General features: G+C 47.0%; 1 protein-coding gene across 1 annotated transcript in view; it reads right to left on the bottom strand.

The window, feature by feature from the left end:
* CACNA1I (calcium channel, voltage-dependent, T type, alpha 1I subunit) overlaps nt 1-18,513 on the bottom strand; it is a 441,973-nt gene that overhangs the window by 115,366 nt on the left and 308,094 nt on the right. The window contains exons 6-8 of the mRNA XM_015419166.1: nt 17,680-17,995; nt 15,155-15,247; nt 2,442-2,748 (exon numbers count right to left, since the gene is read on the bottom strand). Coding sequence (XP_015274652.1) covers nt 2,442-2,748; nt 15,155-15,247; nt 17,680-17,995 — 716 coding nt within the window. The remainder of the gene's footprint in view (nt 1-2,441; nt 2,749-15,154; nt 15,248-17,679; nt 17,996-18,513) is intronic.

Below are 18,513 nucleotides of genomic sequence, written 5' to 3' on the forward strand. Positions count from 1 at the left end.
CATCATTCCGTATACACATTTTTATGCATTGCAACACTATCAGTGTTTCTTGCAAAGCTTCTGAAAGTGCTAGGCAAGTTTCCTTTTAAAAATATGGACATGAGGTCAGAAAGGGAGTGGTTACAGTGAAAGAAATCATCACCTGCAGGTGATAAAATGCTCTTATCATTCAAAAGGCTGAGATTGCTGGCCTGGCAGAAAAATGCTATTTCTTTTCTTTCCTTGCTGAATTCATCTTGATGGAAAGTGAAATACTATAAGACACTTTTTTTTTTAAAAAAAAGTCACCATTCTCAGACTATAACTGCATGACCAAACACAAAGTGTACTTACAGTCTGATTTCTGTACCTGACTTAATTATATACGTATGTCCCACCTTGAAGGACCAAGGCAACAGTAGTGGGAGGTGCACCCTAACAGCTGCAGGAAGGGCCCAGTGGAAAGCATGGGTGGGTGAGCAACAGCAGTAGCCCCGCCTACTGGAATGCCAGGATCACCATACTCGCTTCAGAGTGTGGAGGGGCAAGAAGTGTGTGAGGCGTCTCCATTAGTTCACATAGTTGTGGGATTTGGGAGACGTAAGCTCAGTCATTCTGGGGCTGGACAAGGCACAAGGGATGGTTAACTGGGGGCTGCCAGGCTCAGGAACTCAAGAAACCTCTGAATGTGTGGGCATCAGCCCCGTAGCTAACAACTTTTTACTGGGGGGGGCAATGTTTTGCTTGGGGGGCCTGTCTGTGCGCAAGGATCCCTGCTCAGAGGAGCTGCCAGCCTGGCCCCGCCTCCCACCGCTGCCGTCGCCTTCTGCTCTGTGTCACTCCAGCGCTGTAACTCTGCCAAAACAGGAAACTCACTTTCCCTCTCCTCCCCCCCCCCCCCCCCCCCCCCCCGCATGAAAAAAAATCCTTGGCAAAGGTCTGCCAGGAAGCCCCGATGCCTCTCTCATTGGCCCAACTGAGCTTGCTCAACTTTCCAAAGGAGGAAACGGCCAGAAGACTTCCAAAAAAAGGGGAGGGGGGAAAAGTTTGCTAGGCTGTTGCTCTGGATGCAAGCGGAATGGGCGGGTGGGCGCCTCCTAACCCAACAGCTGCTTGAATGAGCGGCTAGCTGGCTAGCTTTTAAAGGGCCACGCCGGACAAAGCGCGGGAGTTCTATGGAGGAGAAAAATACTATGGAGGCAGTCCTGCGAACTCTTTACACAGCAGTTGAATTAAATGCCCAGCTGAGGGCAGCGATGGCGGGGGGAGGGGGAGCCAATACCTCCGAATTAAGACCTCCCTTGCATTGCCCTTTCAAATTTCCCCTCAGATGCCTGCATTACCTTTTTAAGAGCCAATCTAGGCACAGGCTGAGAGTTCTCGTGGCCTCTTGCTAAGCTGTAAAACCCAGCGCAAGGGATGGGTGAAAAATAAGCCCGGGTGAGTACGGGTGAGGTTGCCAATAAAAGTACTGGTGAAGGTCCCATAAAAACCATGGGGGGGGGGGCAGGCCCTGTGGGCCCCACGCTAGCTACGGGCCTGGTGGGCATCGGTTTAACATTTTACCTAGCACACAAAAATCCCAAAAGCTCAACTCCACCCTTGCCAATCTGGCCATTTCTTAAAAAGCACTTCTGATTATTGCAATATTTTGTATGTCCTCTAGAATAATTTTACATGACCACTGCTCTGTTTATATTTTGCAAATATTTATTTATTTCATTTATATCCCACCTTTCTCCCTAGTGGGGACCCAAGGCAGCTTACATCATCAAGCTATACCTTATTTTATCCTCAGAACAACCCTGTGAGGTAGGTTAGGCTGAGAGCATGTGACTGGCCAAAGGTCACCCAGTGAGCTTCTACTGCAGAGTCAGGATTGGAACCTGGGTCTCCTAGATCCTGATTCAACACTCTAACCACTATACCACACTGGCTCTCCAGTACTTTTAGACAGTATCTTCTGCCCCTTTAAAAACTAAACTGCTTCTCCTGTCCTGATTCTGCCAGTTATGCCCTTCAGAAATGCTAGACTAAACTCAGTTTCAAAGGCCAGTAAAATCTTTTCTCCCTAATAATAAAATCCCATTTAGGTTCTATAAAAGTACATCCATTTTGCCAGCCTCATATTCCATTAATTCAATTCTCTCTTGCAAAATGTTCTGTTTTTCTCAGCCTGGGGACCTGAATCCTTCTGTACTAAATCAAAGGTTCCATATAGCTTGCCAATATTCACACCCAGAGATAATTTATTTACATTTATTTATTGACAAATTTTTATACCACCTTTCCATCAAGAGCCCCAAAGTATAGAGACTATCCTCCGTACAGCTATTTCATTTCGTTTTCCTCTGCTCTGCCTGCTATGCATGTTTAAGCATCCTGGTACTCAGAGATTTTCTTATTGATAGGTGTGTTTTTTTTGCTTCTGCTGCCATCCACATTTCCCTCACAGATCTTACTGTATTGCCTCTGATCTTTCCCACTTATGCTCCGCTTGGCAGTGCTTGGCTCTGTTTGGCCTAGGCGTCGATCCTGCAGGCTGTTGTAGAAGCCAAGGGTGCGGCGCTTGGCTTTGCGCACAATATGGCAGACATACTGGAAGATCTCCTCATAGCAGTCTCCTGGTTCCATGTAGCTGGCGACAGTGCTGGAGGACAGGTACCGTGCCCTCTGCTCCTGCATCAGCTGGTGCTCTCGCTGTTTAGTCTCTGAAAATTGTGTGGCAATGACCACTAGGCACAGGTTGATCATGAAGAATGAGCCCACCTAGGAATCAGGGGAGAAAAGTGGAAGAGAAAAAGATTAGGAAGCAGGAAAGGAAAAGTAGGAGATATAGCTAAAATTCTGCTTCATACGGTAGGATATCTATTACCACTGCTTAAGAACAACCTCGATTTGAATACAAGCCCCTTGAGGTAACCTTTCAATTGCTTTTCATGGGGAGGGGTACTGGATGTTTATTTTTGGCTCTGCCACATGTCTGATTATGTAATCTTGGGTAAGGCACTTTTTGGTAAAAGACTGTAGGGGATGAAATGACTGGTTTGGTTTACTTTCCTTCATTGCTCTTCTACATCCGCCCCAACACACATACACAATTTAAGAAGCGCCTCAAGACATATCTATTTTTGCATGTCTTTTCCAATTAATTGAGGCGTTTTAAGTCAGAGTCTTTCTTTATTGTCTTCTCTTACCACCTTTTAACTTTTTCTTTCTCTCATGTGTCTGTTCGTTTAGTTTGCTAGCCTGAAGGCAAAGCTTTGTTGTTTTGACTGTATGTTCTTTTAAATTCTTTACCTTTATAGTATACAGCTCCTTTTTTACACTTCAATTTTATCTATCTCTACTCAGAAGTAAGTTCCATTGATTTCAGTGGGGCTTATATCCAAGCAGGCGCATGCTATTGCAGCCTTAGGCACTTTAGCAATACCTTATATTATATTATCTCTATATAATAATCCTCTTAGCGTATTGGCCATTTCCAGCTCTCCCATTGGCTGTGCAATGTGCTCCATCAGCCATTGGCCCATCAGCCACCACTCAAGAGTACTCGTGTGCCATTGGCTGGGGGCTGGGTCTGCTCCTCTTCCCTGCCCACTCCTACTTCAGCCACTGTTCTCTGTCAGAATAACTGGCAAACGGCTCTCTCTCCTGACGAAGACACTTCTCCTGCTTGGCTCCTCTGTGGGACTTTTTCATCAGTGGATGTTGGTAGGCAAACAAGCCTGGTTCTGTCAGTAAAAAGACAAAGGAAGGAAACCCTTTCCAGGCCTTTGTGAGGAACTCATTGGGGCCAGTCCTGACTAGGGTTGCCAGTTCCAGGTTGGGAAATTCCTGGATATTCTCTGTCTAAGGAAGCCAGTCTAAGGAAGCCAGAGTTTGGAGAGGGGAGAGGCCTCAGCTGAACAGAATGCCATAGAGCCCACCCTCCAAAGTAGTTATTTTCTCCAGGAGCTAAGAGATTTGTTGTCTGGAGTTCAGTTGTGATACACAGCGATCTTCAGGCTCCACCTGGAGATTGGCTACCGTAGGCATAGCAGTTAGCGCTTCAGAGCAGGGTCTGTCAGACCCAGGTTCATGCTGTGGAAGCTGTGATTTCAGACCAGTCACAAACTTTCAGTGTAACCCCTCTCCCACCCACTGCCAACTTGGCCACTTTCCTGTCATTATAAACTATGAATATTGCTAGGCAACCAAACTTGGTTCTGTCAGTAAAACAGGGTTGTTGTGCAAGTCAAAAGGGGGAGAGGAGAACGATGTAAGCTGTTTTGGTCCCATTGCAGAGAAAAATTACTTTTCTTCCTGGGTAACCATTGTTGCCAATCTCCAGGTGAGGGCTGGAGATCACTCAGACTTACAGCTGCTCTCCAGATGGCAGAGATCTGTTCCCCTGGAGAAAATGGTGGACTCTGTGTCCTTATACTCTGCTGAGATGGCCCCCCTATGACAGCCAATGTGACGTAGCAGTCAGGGCCTCAGGGCACAGTAGAGGCTGCAGATGTGGGGGGGAGATGGAAAGCTGAAGAGTGAGGGGCAGATAATGGCAGGTTGATGCTTGGCTGGAAAGGAGATAGGGTTCCCAACTCCAGGTTGGGAAATTCCTGGACGCGTGAGGGGTGGAGCCTGGAGATGGTGGGGTTTGAGGAGGGGGTTGGATCTCAGGCAAGTACAATACCATAGATTCCACCCTCCAAACTAGCCATTTCCTCCTGGGGAACCACTGTTGCCAAACTCCAGGTGAGGGCTTGAGATCACTCAGAATTACAACTGATCTCTAGGAGGGAGGGGGGAGGAGATGGAAAGCTGAAATCAGAGGGGCAGATAATGGCAGGTTGATGCTTGGCTGGGAAGGAGATAGGGGTCCCAACTCCAGGTTGGGAAATTCCTGGACGCGTGAGGGGTGGAGCCTGGAGACGGTGGGGTTTGAGGAGGGGGTTGGATCTCAGGCAAGTACAATACCATAGATTCCACCCTCTAAACCAGCCATTTCCTCCTGGGGAACCACTGTTGCCAAACTCCAGGTGAGGGCTTGAGATCACTCAGAATTACAACTGATCTCTAGGAGGGAGGGGGGAGGAGATGGAAAGCTGAAATCAGAGGGGCAGATAATGGCAGGTTGATGCTTGGCTGGGAAGGAGATAGGGTTCCACCTCCAGGTTGGGAAATTCATGGATATTTGAGGGGTGGAGCTGGAGAGAGTGGGGTTTGAGGAGGGGTGGGACCACAGACAGTTACAATGCCATAGACTTTACCCTCCAAACCAGCCCTTCCCTCCTGAGGAACTGTTGTTGCCAATGTCCAGGTGAGGGGTGGAGATCACTCAAAATTACAACTGCTCTTCGGGTAGCAGAGATCAGTTCCTCTGGAGAAAATGGTGGACTCTGTGTCATTATACCCTGCTGAGGTCGCCACAGCAAATTGACGCTGAGTGCCCAAGGTCGGGGCACTTTCCCAGAGCCTCCTTCTAGAGCTCATTGTATTTATTTCCACAACCGGCCTTATTCCTAGTAGTTTAATAAAATCGGTTTTAATTATTGCTGTAATCCTAGATTTACTTCAGGTAAATCCTTAGAACATAAGAAGAGCCCTGCTGGATCAGACCAGTGATCCATTCAGTCCAGCATCCCGTCTCATACAGAGGCCAACCAGTTCCTCTGGAGGGTCAACAACAGGCCATAGAGGCCAATGCCTTCCCCTGATGTTGCCTCCTGGCTCTGGGATTCAGAAGTTTAGTGCCTCTGAACATGGCTAGATACTTATTGATTAGACTAGACTGATAGACTTATCCTCCATGAATCTGTCTAATACCCTTTTAAAGCTGTTTATTCCTGCAGCCATTACTACATTCTTTAGCAGCAAATTCCACATTTAATCATTCTCTCTGGTGGCCCTGGTACTGGGCATGGAGCAGCTGCACTCCTAATCCTTAATCTTAATTCAAATGGCAAGAAAAACTTCTGGCACAAATTACACTTAAAATGTTATTTTGGCTCTCATTATAAAACTACAGCAGTGAGGGCCAAATTGTGGCCTGATTCCAGTTTCCAGTGAAAGCTTCTTTCACTTAATTGATCTTCTCAGCCCCACAACTCCTAAATCTCTACTGTCTCTCTTGATCAGAGCAATGGAAGAACATGAAGTGGATGTTGGTGCCCAAACACAAGCAAAATTTAAGTGTAGACCCTTGAACAACCCACTGGGTGGCAGTTCTCTCGTACAAACTGCACAGATATTAATCAAAGTGGTGCCAGAGGATACAGGTTCCAACATCTCAATGTATCTCCAGCAAAAGTGATTCCTCATGGACTGGACCTGAAGCAAATTTGTAAAGTCATTCCTTGTATAATTCTTCCTTACATGGGAAGCAAGAAAATCCATGTGACATCATAGACAGGGTGAGTCTTGGATTATAGAAGATGGGGTGCAAGTGACCACCTCTCAGGCTCACCCATATCTGAGGGTAGAAGAACACTGAGATGCCAATATGATAAATAAATAATAAAACTGAGGGCACCTTGCCAAAGAAATATTTTTTTCCTCCAGATTCAAAATAGGGGAAAGCGAGTTCTACCTGTGAATGTTAACTGAGCCACTGTGTGGGAACATTATGGGGGGGGGGGAGCTTTGTGCTGTCCCATTCATCCCTAAATCCATATCTGCCATCTAAAGAACTACCTTGTTTATGCTGACTAGATCCACCATTCCCTTTCATTACGGCAGCCTTCCTGATAATTTCTAAACCTCAAATCCGCTTATTAAGCCTATCCTAATAGGAACATGCCACTCCTTGCTCCATCCATAGAAGCCAAATATGTAAAAAAAACCACCCCTAGTTTCTGAGAGTAGCTGTGTTGATCTGTAGTAGAACAGCTAGATTTGAGCTCAGTAGCACCTTAGAGATCAGCAAGATTTTTAGGGTATAAAGCTCCTTTCGGAGAGCTTTGACTCTTGCAAACTTATACTCTGAAAATATAGTTAGTCTCTAAGGTGCTACTGGACTTGAATCTAGCTGTAAGAAAGGTATTACACCAACACATAAATCTAATGAAAATAACTAGATAGCAGTGGTAGATAAATGAAAGGTAAAATTTTAAATGCACCTCAAAGCCCCCCATCCCACCCCAAGCTGTTCATAAACTCTCTCGAACAGGAAAGAAATGGCCATCTCAATTCCACCATCTATTAAAGTCCTAAAATAAAGGAAACTCAGTGATTCTTTCCCAAACTATAATGGACTGGGATGGCTCCCTCCTCCTACTTCCCAACTCCCATGTTCAAAGGTACCTAAAGTGTCCATCAGAATATTCAACCCTATAGTGTTCAGCATTTCAAAAGACATAGGGGGCCCTGCTAGTACTTGAATAAAACTTTGAACAATGGATTCTTGCCTGGTCAGCCTCAATATTAGGACAATAAGATGTTTTAAAACAAAATAGGAAGGCTTTTTAAAAAATGGCTTTCAAAGTTGTTCTAAATCTGGTCCCCATTTATCTATCTTCCTTTACTTCAGCTTCCCCCACCCTTCAGAACTGTTGTTTCCTTCGAGGGAGGGGGGATGCTGTTTGAGGATTTCACAGAATTTTCATGCATGCTTCTTGAATTCTTTCACCTTCTATGGTTTTAAGAATCTTGCATATTCTTTTCCTCAATCAATATTGCCCTCTTGCCCTTATTTTGATTGAACAGAAGTGGTGAGAGTCCTTAGCTGTGTTTCTTTCTAGGGTACAGGAAACACTCTGCCCCCTTCCCATGGCTACATATATGGGTGGAAAGAGAATGCAGACCGACCTCTAGACTGGGGACAAACTGGGAAAATAGTGGTTCGTGGGGGTTCATGAAACACAAACCTTTCAGTTTAATGAACTGGTTTGTGGTTTGTGACTTCAGAATGCAGAAGAATGCCCCCTTCCCATGTGATAGAGATGCCAAACTCTGGGCAAGTCTCTAGCCAACTCTCTTCTACCTGCCCTCCAAGATTGGTGAGGATTGGATTGGGGGGGCAAGTTACAGCCCCCCAAAACAGGTGCCCCCAGAAAAGTGCTCTCTTAAGAGTGTGTTGAATGGACCCCCTGCAAGCTAGAGACATCAAACTCACAGCGGAACTCCCCAGGACCCCCCTCTACCTACCCTCCAAGTTTGGTGAGGATTGGCTGTGGGGGGCTGAGTATTAGTCCCCCAAAGCAGGTGCTCCCAGGAAAGTGCTCTCTGGGGAAATCACAGTTGAATCTCCTCCTCTGGCCGGGGAGATGGCTACCCACCCATCTCCCCCTGATGACTGGGGTTTGGGGGCTGGTCCACCACACTCCCCCTTGTGCCTGGGAGGCTGTCACCCTGTTGTGAAGATGGATTCTGGGGGTGGTCAACCCTTCTCCTTGTGCTCGGGAGGTGGTCACCCATCCTCCTCCCCTTGGTGACATGGATTCAGGGGGTGGCCAACCCTTTCCCTTGGGCCTGGGCAGTGGTCACCCACCCATAGTTGCTGTAGATTGGGAAACCTTGGGTGCAGTCAAACAAGCTTGTTTTAATGGGTGGATGTTTGACAAGGTAAAGATCTGCACAAGTGGGTGTCAGTTCATGAGATAGGTGTTGTACTATGAGGTAGATCTTGCTTCATGAGGTGGGTGTTGTGCTGAGGTAGATCATGGTTCATGAGGTGAGTGTTGCGCTATGAGGTAGATCTTGCTTCTTGAGGTGGGTGTTGTGCTATGAGGTAGATCTTGGTTCCTGATTCTTGGGGGGACACAACTCATGAGGAGGAGGTATTAAAATATTCCAATGAGGGAGGTACTGCTCCTCAAGTGAGGAACCTGGTACCTGCTGAGACCCTATGCTTCACTGTAGCAGGAGGACAAGTGCTGGGTCAAGAGGAGGTGTTCACACATCCCAACACTCAGGAGGAGAGGGTGTTAAAATATCCCAATGAGGGGGAGATGGTTCCTCAACTGTGGAACCTGGCACCTGCTAGCATGAGACCCAGTTTGGTGTAGTTTGTGTCAGAGCTCTCTCAGCCCCACCTACCCCACAGGGTGTCTGTTGTGGGGAGGAGAAGGAAAAGGAGTTTGTAAGCTGCTCTGAGACTCCTTTGGGTAGTGAAGGGTGGGGTATAAATCCAATCTCTTCTTCTTCTTCTATGCATCTCTGTAGCAGAGGGATGGGTGGCGGTTCACAGCACCCTGAGCCCACCAGAAACCCATAGAGACGAGACCCGAACCCGCAAAAGAAATGTTTGGATGGGGAAAGGCGGGAGTGCCAATTCTTGGGGGGACACAGTTCATGAGAGGGGGGGTGTTAAAATATTCCAATGAGGGGGGTGCAGTTCCTCAGCTGAGGAACCTGGCACCTGCTGAGACCCCATGCTTTGCTGTAGCAGAGGGACAAGTGGCTCAGGAGGAGGTGTTTGAAAATCCCAGTGAGGGGGAGTGCGGCATGTTGGCCCTTGAGCCTGAGAGAGAAAGGCCTTTTAATGTGCAGTCCTGGTTGAGATCTGCCAGTTTCCCCAACAGGGTGAGCGAGAGGAAGGCCATTTAAGGTGAGAGCTGCTACAGATAGAATCAGTCTCCTCAATGGGGTGGGCAAGGGGAAGGCCTTCTAATGTGAGAGCAGCTGGCCAGAAGCAGAATCCATCTCCCCAACTGGGGTGGGGTGGGGCCTGGAAGCACCAATTCCAAGTGGGACACAAGTCATGAGGAGGGAGATGTGGACGGGGGGGAGGCTTGGAGTGACAATTCAAGGGGGGACAGAAATCGTGAGGAGGGGGTGTTAAAATATCCCAATGAAGGGGCTGCTGCTCCTCAGGTAAGGAACCTGGCACCTGCTGAGACCCCATGCTTTGCCATAGCAGGAGGACAGGTGGTGGCTCAGGAGAAGGTGTGGTGCAGTTCCTTAGCTGAGGAAACCAGCACCTAGCTTGAGACCCCATGCTTGGCTGTAGCAGGAGGACAGGTGGTGGTGGCTCTGGGGGAGGGAGTTATAATATCCCAATGGTGGGGTGTGTGGTTCCTCTGCCAAGGAAACTAGCACCTAGATTGAAACCCTATGCTTGGCTGTAGCAGAGGGACAGGGGGTGGCTCAGGTGTTCACAAATCCCAATGAGGGGGAGTGTGGTGCAGTGGCCCTAGAGCATGACAGAGAAAGACCTTTTAATGTGGTAACAGAATCCTGGGTGAGAGGGGCTGGACACAACCAGAATCCATTTCCCCAACAAGGTGGGCGATTCTTGGGGGGGCAGGCATGCTGAGGGGGCATATGTGGGTGGGATGCTGGAAGCACCAGTGCTTGGGGGAACAGAAATGTTCTTGGGAGGACAAAAATGTTCATTGGGGGGACAGAAATAGTCTTGGGGTAAAATAAATGTTCTTAGGCAGACAGATGAGACACCGTCCAAGCTGGGGGTGGCAGCCGGGCACTGGCAGGGCTCCAACAAGGATTGTGTCTCTGGCCTCATCACAGATGGCCCTAACTCCACAGGACAGCTCGAGGGGGTGTTAAAATATCCCAATGATGGTGTGTGTGGTTCCTCCACTGAGGAACCTGGCAAATAGCTTGAGACCCCATGCTTGGCTGTAGCAGGAGGACAGGTGAGGAGGCGGTAGTTAAAATATCCCAATGGTCTGGGGTTCTTCTGCCCAGGAAACTGGCACTTGCTTAGACCCTATGCTTGGCTGTAGGGGAGGTGGTTAAAATGTCCCAATGGTGGAAGGTGCAGTTCCTCCACCGAGGAAACTGGGACCTAGCTTGGGACCCCGTGCTCAGCTGTAGCAGGAAGACAAGTGGTGGCTCAGACACCCTGGAGTCCACCCATGGAGATCCAGAAAATTAAGGATGAGGAGGGAGACAAAGGCCCTTTACTCCCTGCAGTCCAGAGTGGGGTAGCCCAGCAGGGGGATGACTGACCTTGATGAAGGACAACTCATCCACCAAGGCCAGGTCCAGGCATGAGCGGTGGGAACTAAGGATGTCTCCCAGGTGGGAGAATACCCGCTCACTCTGGACACTGGTGCATGTGTGGGGGAGCAGGACAGGAGATTCATGGCCATGCAGGTCAGGTCAGGACAGATGGCAGCCTTCATTGACCAGTATTTCAGGGGATTGGAGTGAGCCAGTGGGTCTGGTGGGCTTAGCAAGGTACTCCTGCACCATCACCCCTGCCAAGTCCTCCACCAGGGCATGCCTGGCCACCCTGGCGCAGCTGACCTCCCAGCTTACCACTGAGGACCAGTAGGGGCCCTTCCAGGTTGGGCTCTTGGGAGCTGAGGTTCTGGGCTGAAGCTCCTCCTCCTCTTGCCCCCTCTTCTTCCGTCCCCTGCTTCCTCTGGCCACTTCGCTTGGCCTGCAGCCTCCGGACCTGTTCACAGAGGTTCTGCCTTCATTCCAGGAGCTCCATGTTGTGAAGAGCAGTCATGCCCTTTATACAGGGATCACAGATGCAGGCCATTCTGTAGTCCCCCTCTCCACAGACAGGATGCAACCGGGTGGCCATGCCTGCCTGCAACCTTTCCACCATGGCCCTGGCCTTTGAGAGAAGAACTGCCTCCTGCTCCAGTGCAGATAAAGGGGATGGCTTGCCCCAGGCTGGCCATATAGGAGCAGAGGACATTGGTGGTATCCTGAAAAGGCTTCAGGACATGCACCATTTGGGACAGGTTCACACAGTCATTTGAGCTTATGCTGAGCTCCTGTTCCCCATGCAGGATGGACATAGATGAGATGACGTCCTGCACTGCAGCCTTCTGCTTCACCAGACATGCAACCATTGCATAGGTGGAGTTCCAACAGGTGGGCATGTCCTTTAGGAGTCGTTGTTTGGCCCCCTCTCCCACCTCCTCCTTTTTGCACAGCTTGCTGGCAAGAGAAATAGGCAGCAAGGCACCAGCTGGTGTTCAACATGGTGCAGGGGGGGGGCGCCCTGCAGATGATGCCCTTGAGGCTCAGAGCCCTCACCCCCACCAGCATGTTGGCACTGGCATCCATGACCATGTCGCCACAGACAATATCACCCATGGGCATCCACTCCTGCAGGCTAGTGTGGATCACAGCATCAATGTTCTTCACCATGTGGTCTGCATCCATTGGCAGGACTGGCCCCTCCTCCAATGGCCCCGGTCTTGCCTTGGCAATCCATAGATCCTCCAAAAGCCACCAGTGGGCAGTGAAGAATAGGTAACCATGCTGCTGGCTGCTCCACAGGTCTGCCATAAAGTGCACAGTCCACCCTCGCACTCTGGACAACTGGGCCTTGACCATCTCCACCATAAAGCGGTGCAAGATGGGCATGACTCACCAACCAAGGGTCCTCTGCGAAGGGGTGGAATACCATGGGGTGACATGGCACAGCAGGACCCTTGGCCCCCACTCTCACCTTCATGGCACAAAGGGGTGCTCACAATTAGGAGGGAGGGTGGGTCCTCAGCCAAAGAACCCACTGGCTTTGTCCCTTTGCCTGGCTGTAGTGGAGAGACAGCCCTGACCCCACCAGATGCCTTCCCAGCTGGGACAGGTACACAAAAATCCCACTCAGGGCGTGAGTGTGTAGGTCCTCCTCAGCCAAGAAACCCACTGGCTTTGCCCCTCTGCCTGGCTGTAGCAGAGAGACAGAAGCCTCAGAGCCCTGAAGCACCAACACTGTTCAAAGTCAGACTTCCAATTCCTTCCCTCTCTGCCTCTAACAGTCTTCTACTCTCTCTCCCACTAACTGCCTGCTGCAAAGTGAAAGCATCTGGGTGTGAGCTGGGGAGCAAAACAGGAGCTCTGTTGTTGGCAGCCAGAGATGCCTATTAAGGTTTGGAGGACTAAGATTGGTGTTTCCAGGTCTGCAGAAGTCAATTCTCCACATTGTCTTGACAACTGAATCATCGGCACTGACGTGTCTGGCCCACAAACTGCATAAACCATGAAAATTGGTTTGGTTTGCGGGCAGTTCGTGGGAGAAGCGATTGCATAAACCAAGGTTTGCAAACCACAAACTGGACCCGGTTCATGACAAACTTCAGTCCATAAATCGGTTTGTGCCCATCCCTACTCTAGACTGCTTCAGCGACAGAAACTGTAGCTTCTAACTTCAAGGCAAGATCACTGAGTCTGTCTGCATCTCCCAAGGAGAGGTACAAATAATCTATCTTTTCACATCTATAGATACAGGCAAAATGGAGAATATGCTTGTCAACTGAAACGTTTACCTTTTCCTCCTCTGAACTGCCTACAAAACTGTTGGAAATATGTGAGGTGCAAGGTCTAGATTTCAGTCATTATAGGGTTAATTTGCTTTACCTAGTGTACTATTGTTTAGACTGACCTGGAAGGGAAATCTGGTTGAGAGCAGTGTTCCCTCTAAGCTGAGTTAGTGTGAGCTGGCTCACTGTTTTTTAGCCTCCGACTCACACATTTTTGTCTTAGCTCAGGAAGGATGGGTTGAGAGCAAACTAATTTATGCAGGAGCCAAATTGTTCGCTCACAACTTTAAGGCCAGCCGCTCACAAAATAGAATTTTTGCTCACAAGACTCCACAGCTTAGAGGGAACATTGGTTGAGAGCCAATGGGAAGATAGCCCGGGAAAATCTAAATCTGTTCACTAGCAATCATTGGTTACTGTGTTCAGGTGACCTCCTTCTAGGGGTCAAGAAGAAGAAGAAACTCCATTGTGTGTGACCATGTGTTCTGTGCTGTAAGGATCTAAGGTTGTGGATCTAGATATCTCTTGTTTTGTAGCTTTCCATGTGAACCCTTCCCTTAGAAATAAAGCTTTTTCATAGAAAGAAATGTCTCCTCTCCAGTGAAGCAAAGATGCATTGGAAACTCTGAGTATTTAAGTATTTTTACCTATTTTCCCCAACAAAAACATCTCACATATGGGCTCTGGGCAACCACCGATAAATGTGGCCAAGGTCGTTGTGCTACGACCAACCATTACAGGAAATCAGTATTAGTTATACTGGGGCCTGGAATATGGAAACAGATATTCACGTAGATGAAAGAATGCCATCTAGAAGAACAGACGGTCATGAGGCAACCATCTGGGACTCTTTCTTACATTGGGTGGAATGTCTTGTAATGAGTATTTCCCTAAGGGTCATAGGCCTGGGATTCTGTGATACCCCTTATGAGCTGCAAAGAGAACAAAAAATATGATTGTATTCTCAAAAGTGAAAGAAAATAGTTGAGCACAGGGAAAGGACATCCTTTTCACCTGTCATTTTCGATGGTGTTCTGCAATCGTAGTGTCTTCCAACTTTTTCCTTCTCATTAGGCTTTATTGCTTCATTTTAATCACCTACTTAATCCATACATGTGGGGAGTAACTTAAAAACAGTGTAAGCCTAAATGCATACAACTCCTACTGATACATGAGACAGAAAGAACAATCCTAAATAGGATTCTAATCAGAACCCTGCTTAAGTCTATTCAGTGAGGCTTACTCCCTGGAAAGTGTTCTTAGGCTTGCACTCTGAATGCACAGTAGTTGGAATAAATGTAGGTTCAGATGATTGATTCATTAGCATTTTACTTGCTCTAAAATTAATTGAATAAAAAGAAGACACAGAACAAAAAGTCCAAAAAAGTCCACATATCTTATTTTGCACATATAACCCCTCAGTTCTCTTTCCAACTTTCTTTTCCTCTTCTTCCATCCCTTGTGCTTCACACTCATAAGCCATGCTTATGGTCTTCAAGATCCTTGGGGCCACAATGGAGTAAAATCAATTGTGCTTAATTATTACCTACCATATATGTAAGGAAGACAGGAACAGAATATGGATTTCTGGGTATCTTGAATGAAATCTCTCTGCTTATTCTGGAAAGGCAAAGCTAAATTTGATTCATGCAGCTTACGTGAACGATGTAGTTATTTGGGAGACTCCTATGCCATCTAGGGCCCTGATCTGGATAGCCTAGGCATCTTGGAAGCTAAGAAGGGTTGGCCCTAATTAGTATTTGGATGGGAGACTGCCAAGGAGTACCAAGGTTGTTACATAGGGGCAGGCAAACCACCTCTCTTGCCTTGAAAAGCCCTACAGGTCGTCATAAATTGGCTGCAATTTAACAGCAAAAAAAAAAAGCCATCTAGGATAAAATATCTAAAGCTACCATTTAAAGATCTTGGACCTTTTCTTGACTCTCAGTTTGACTGGGACATAGGACCTGGTCCATTGAAGCGAAAGGACACGTGTTACTTACAATGATCAGCAGGATGAAGTAGATGAAGTTATAGAATGAATGAGCATCCATCACATAGTACATAATCTCCACCCACCCTTCCAGTGTGATCACCTGCCAGAAGAGAACAAAACAATGGAGAAAATGTAAGTCTTCTGATTACATTCTGAAACTAAGAAGTTCATTTGTTTGGAGGAAACAGAAAAATGTTGGTAAACAGAGAAACGCACAGAAAGAAGGGAAGGCCAGTTTTTGCATCTAATAGTCTAGGGCTGCCTGCCCCCATCATAGATAGGCAAATCGACACAACAGGGCCAGTCACAGCTATGATATACAGTTCGGCAAGCTGGGGCCCTGGGACAACCCCCTAGGTTGGCAGAAAAATCTTATGTAAAAAACCCACACCTTAATTGGGGAATAACCCCCCTCTCCCCAGTATAATAGTGATGTGCACAAACAGCATAAACACAACAGAAAACTAAAACAAGGCAGCCAATGGCACAAACACTGGCAGTGGCAAGCAGAAAGAAGTGAGGAGCAGAAAGACAGGGGGTAACGTGCAGGTATGGGGGAGGAGAGCCAGCAGTGGCAAGTGGATGAAAAGGAGAGCCCAAAGCAGCAGTGGGGAGGGGAGGGGGAAAAATACCCTCTTGTCTATTGTAAGAAATCTATTGCTCCAGCCCAGTTGTTTTGTTTTTTTTTCGGGGGGGCAGCAAAATCTACTCAAATCACAGGAACCCATTAAAAGCTTCTCTGTAAATCCTGGTGCCACTTAAGTATCATTAAGGCTAGCAGTGTGATTCTTTACCCCATGGTATGTCTGGAGGACTGGCAGCTTTGTTGTGGGGAATAGCTGAGCTCTCTGCATTTGTATCAGAATTATACATTTCAGTGCATGATCCAACCAAATGTAAGCATTTGTAAGTCCTTCTGATTTTAACAGGAGAGACAGACACATGTCCTTAACTCTCCCACTGAAATCAATGTGAGAGTACTTGATGTTGGTCCAATCATGCCTTTCAATTCCCATGCTGTTGTCAACATCAAGGGAAATCATAGCAAGGATTCAGAGTACATTCCCATGATTATTTTATTGCCAGTGGCCTACGTTTGAATAGGCACACACACCAGGTAGACAGTAACAAGAGTGGTCTCTCTCTCTACGACACATTTCAATTGCTTTAACAGCAACAGAATTAGAGCTGCTATCTCTTTAGCACCAAAACAATGTGAAAGGCTGCTTCTACATGGAGGTTTTTCTCCCCTTTGACATCCAAACAAGAGCACTTTTCTTTAGGAACTCCCACACAATGTTACATTCTAATCATGCTCCCATGTTCTTTTCCCCATCCTCAGCATATAATTTCCCAAACCTGCTTAGATATGATATTTTTGGGAAGAACATCTTCTGGAAAGGAAGGTGCTCATTTTCAAAAGTCCCATCAACATTATCACCATTTTTCTTCTGTCACCCCTCACAGCCACCATTTTCTGTGCAACTATACTGGAAGGTTTGGGGGAACTTTTTTTTTTAAAAAAATCAGTAATTGCTATAGCACATTAGCTATACCATTTAGAAGAAGAAGAGTTGGCTTTATACCCCGCTCTTCACTACCCGAAGGAGTCTCAGAGAGGCTTACAATCACCTTCCCTTCCTCTCCCCACAACAAGCACCCTGTGAGGTAGGTGGGGCTGAGAGAGCTCTGAGAGAACTATGACTGAACCAAGGTCTCCCAGCTGGCTTCATGTGGAGGAGTGGGGAATCAAACCCAGTCCTCCAGAGTCTGCCGCTCTTAACCACTACACCAAGCTGGCTCTAAAAAAATTTTTAGCATTTTTTTTAAAAGCCTTCTGTTGATGTGGTAGGGAAAAGCAAAGGGAAAATGAGTGTTGACAGAGGAAAGTGTGCAGAAAACTCCTGTGTGGAAGCTCTGCTGCTGATACACATGCCTCTGCCTTTGCGGTGCTGATGAATGCAACACAGAGAATCCTCACTGTGTGGATGGAGCCTCACTGTCAGAAGTCATACAATTTAAGAACAACTACTAATATTCTCGTGTTTGGAACCAATGGGGAAATATAGACACATTACTGTTAAGTGATAGCTGTGCTGGATGATATATATGGGTGATAATAACCTAGCTGGCTGATGTTCCCCAGTGGGAAAACCCTGATGAATAAAAAACTCAAGGTGATAAAAGATCATTGTTCACGAGGACAGCTTCAAACAGGCAAGTTAACAAGTCATGGATGCAGTTATTTAATTTTAAGGTGAGTTTTTAGCTCACTCTGTCCCAAAGGCCTCCAGAGTAACTAGGAGTTTAGGAACTTAAAATCAGATGAAAAGAGTTATAACACAAAATATGTAAAGCTCTATCCTTCTACTGGTTTAACCCTAACTGCAAAGGCCAATCCTATTATATCACCATGTGAATAACAGAGCATTCCAACATTTCCATAAAGGCCTGGGAATTAACTGCTAAGAAGTTGTGCAGGCCTGGTATACAAAATTATCTCCAGGTCCTATAAATCCTGATTCAGATTACCTGAAATATAACAATCCATGCATAGCCAATATTGTCAAAGTTGATAGCCCCTTTATGTGGATTGGAATTGCCTGTGCGGCACTCATTGTAATACTGGTTCCAGTTGACACACATGCCGCTGACGTTAAACTCCTGCCTCACAGAGATGTAGTAGAAATAGTCATCCTTGTCCAAACAGCATTCATGGCCCCGCTCCTTCAATGGGGGAATCTCATGGCATCCCATGATACCATTATCTCCGGACAGTGAACAGATGAAGGGCATTTCATCATCCTCCTCAGGTTGATAGTAGGGAGGAAGGGTGATGTTACCTTGTCTGTCAACAACAGAAAACATACACACACACAAAATGAAATTATTTATAGTAATCATTAATACGGATAATGTCTGTGGAGACCAAGAGTGCCACGATGGCTTTTGAGTAATCAATTACAGCAGGGGAAAGCAGCTTATTAAGCTCAGGTGTCAAGATCCATTTTCATAGGAAATGCCGTAGAAGCTGGCCTATCTCATATTCCCTGACACATTTCCTGTTTAGTGCTAACCACTGTATGCTGTGACAACCAAAATGGTAAACCTTTTGGTTTTTATTTATTTATTTGATTTATACCCCACCCTCCCCACCGAAGCAGGCTCACGGCAGTTAATACTTGCCCTTCAGAGCAGAAAGGAAAACCATGATTTGAAGTGGGTATAATGGAATGGTTAATGTTTTAACCCTGTCTGAGAACCTTGAGATTCAAATGGAATTCTACAGAAGGGAGAATCAGTTAAGAGTGCCAGTTGAGAGTGGCAGTTAGTTCAGTTAGAGTTCAGTTAAGCAGAGTCAGTGAT

This window comes from Gekko japonicus, unplaced genomic scaffold (assembly GCF_001447785.1).
Source record: "Gekko japonicus isolate JY-2015 unplaced genomic scaffold, Gekko_japonicus_V1.1 scaffold37, whole genome shotgun sequence".
In the NCBI taxonomy this organism is placed as follows: domain Eukaryota; kingdom Metazoa; phylum Chordata; class Lepidosauria; order Squamata; family Gekkonidae; genus Gekko; species Gekko japonicus.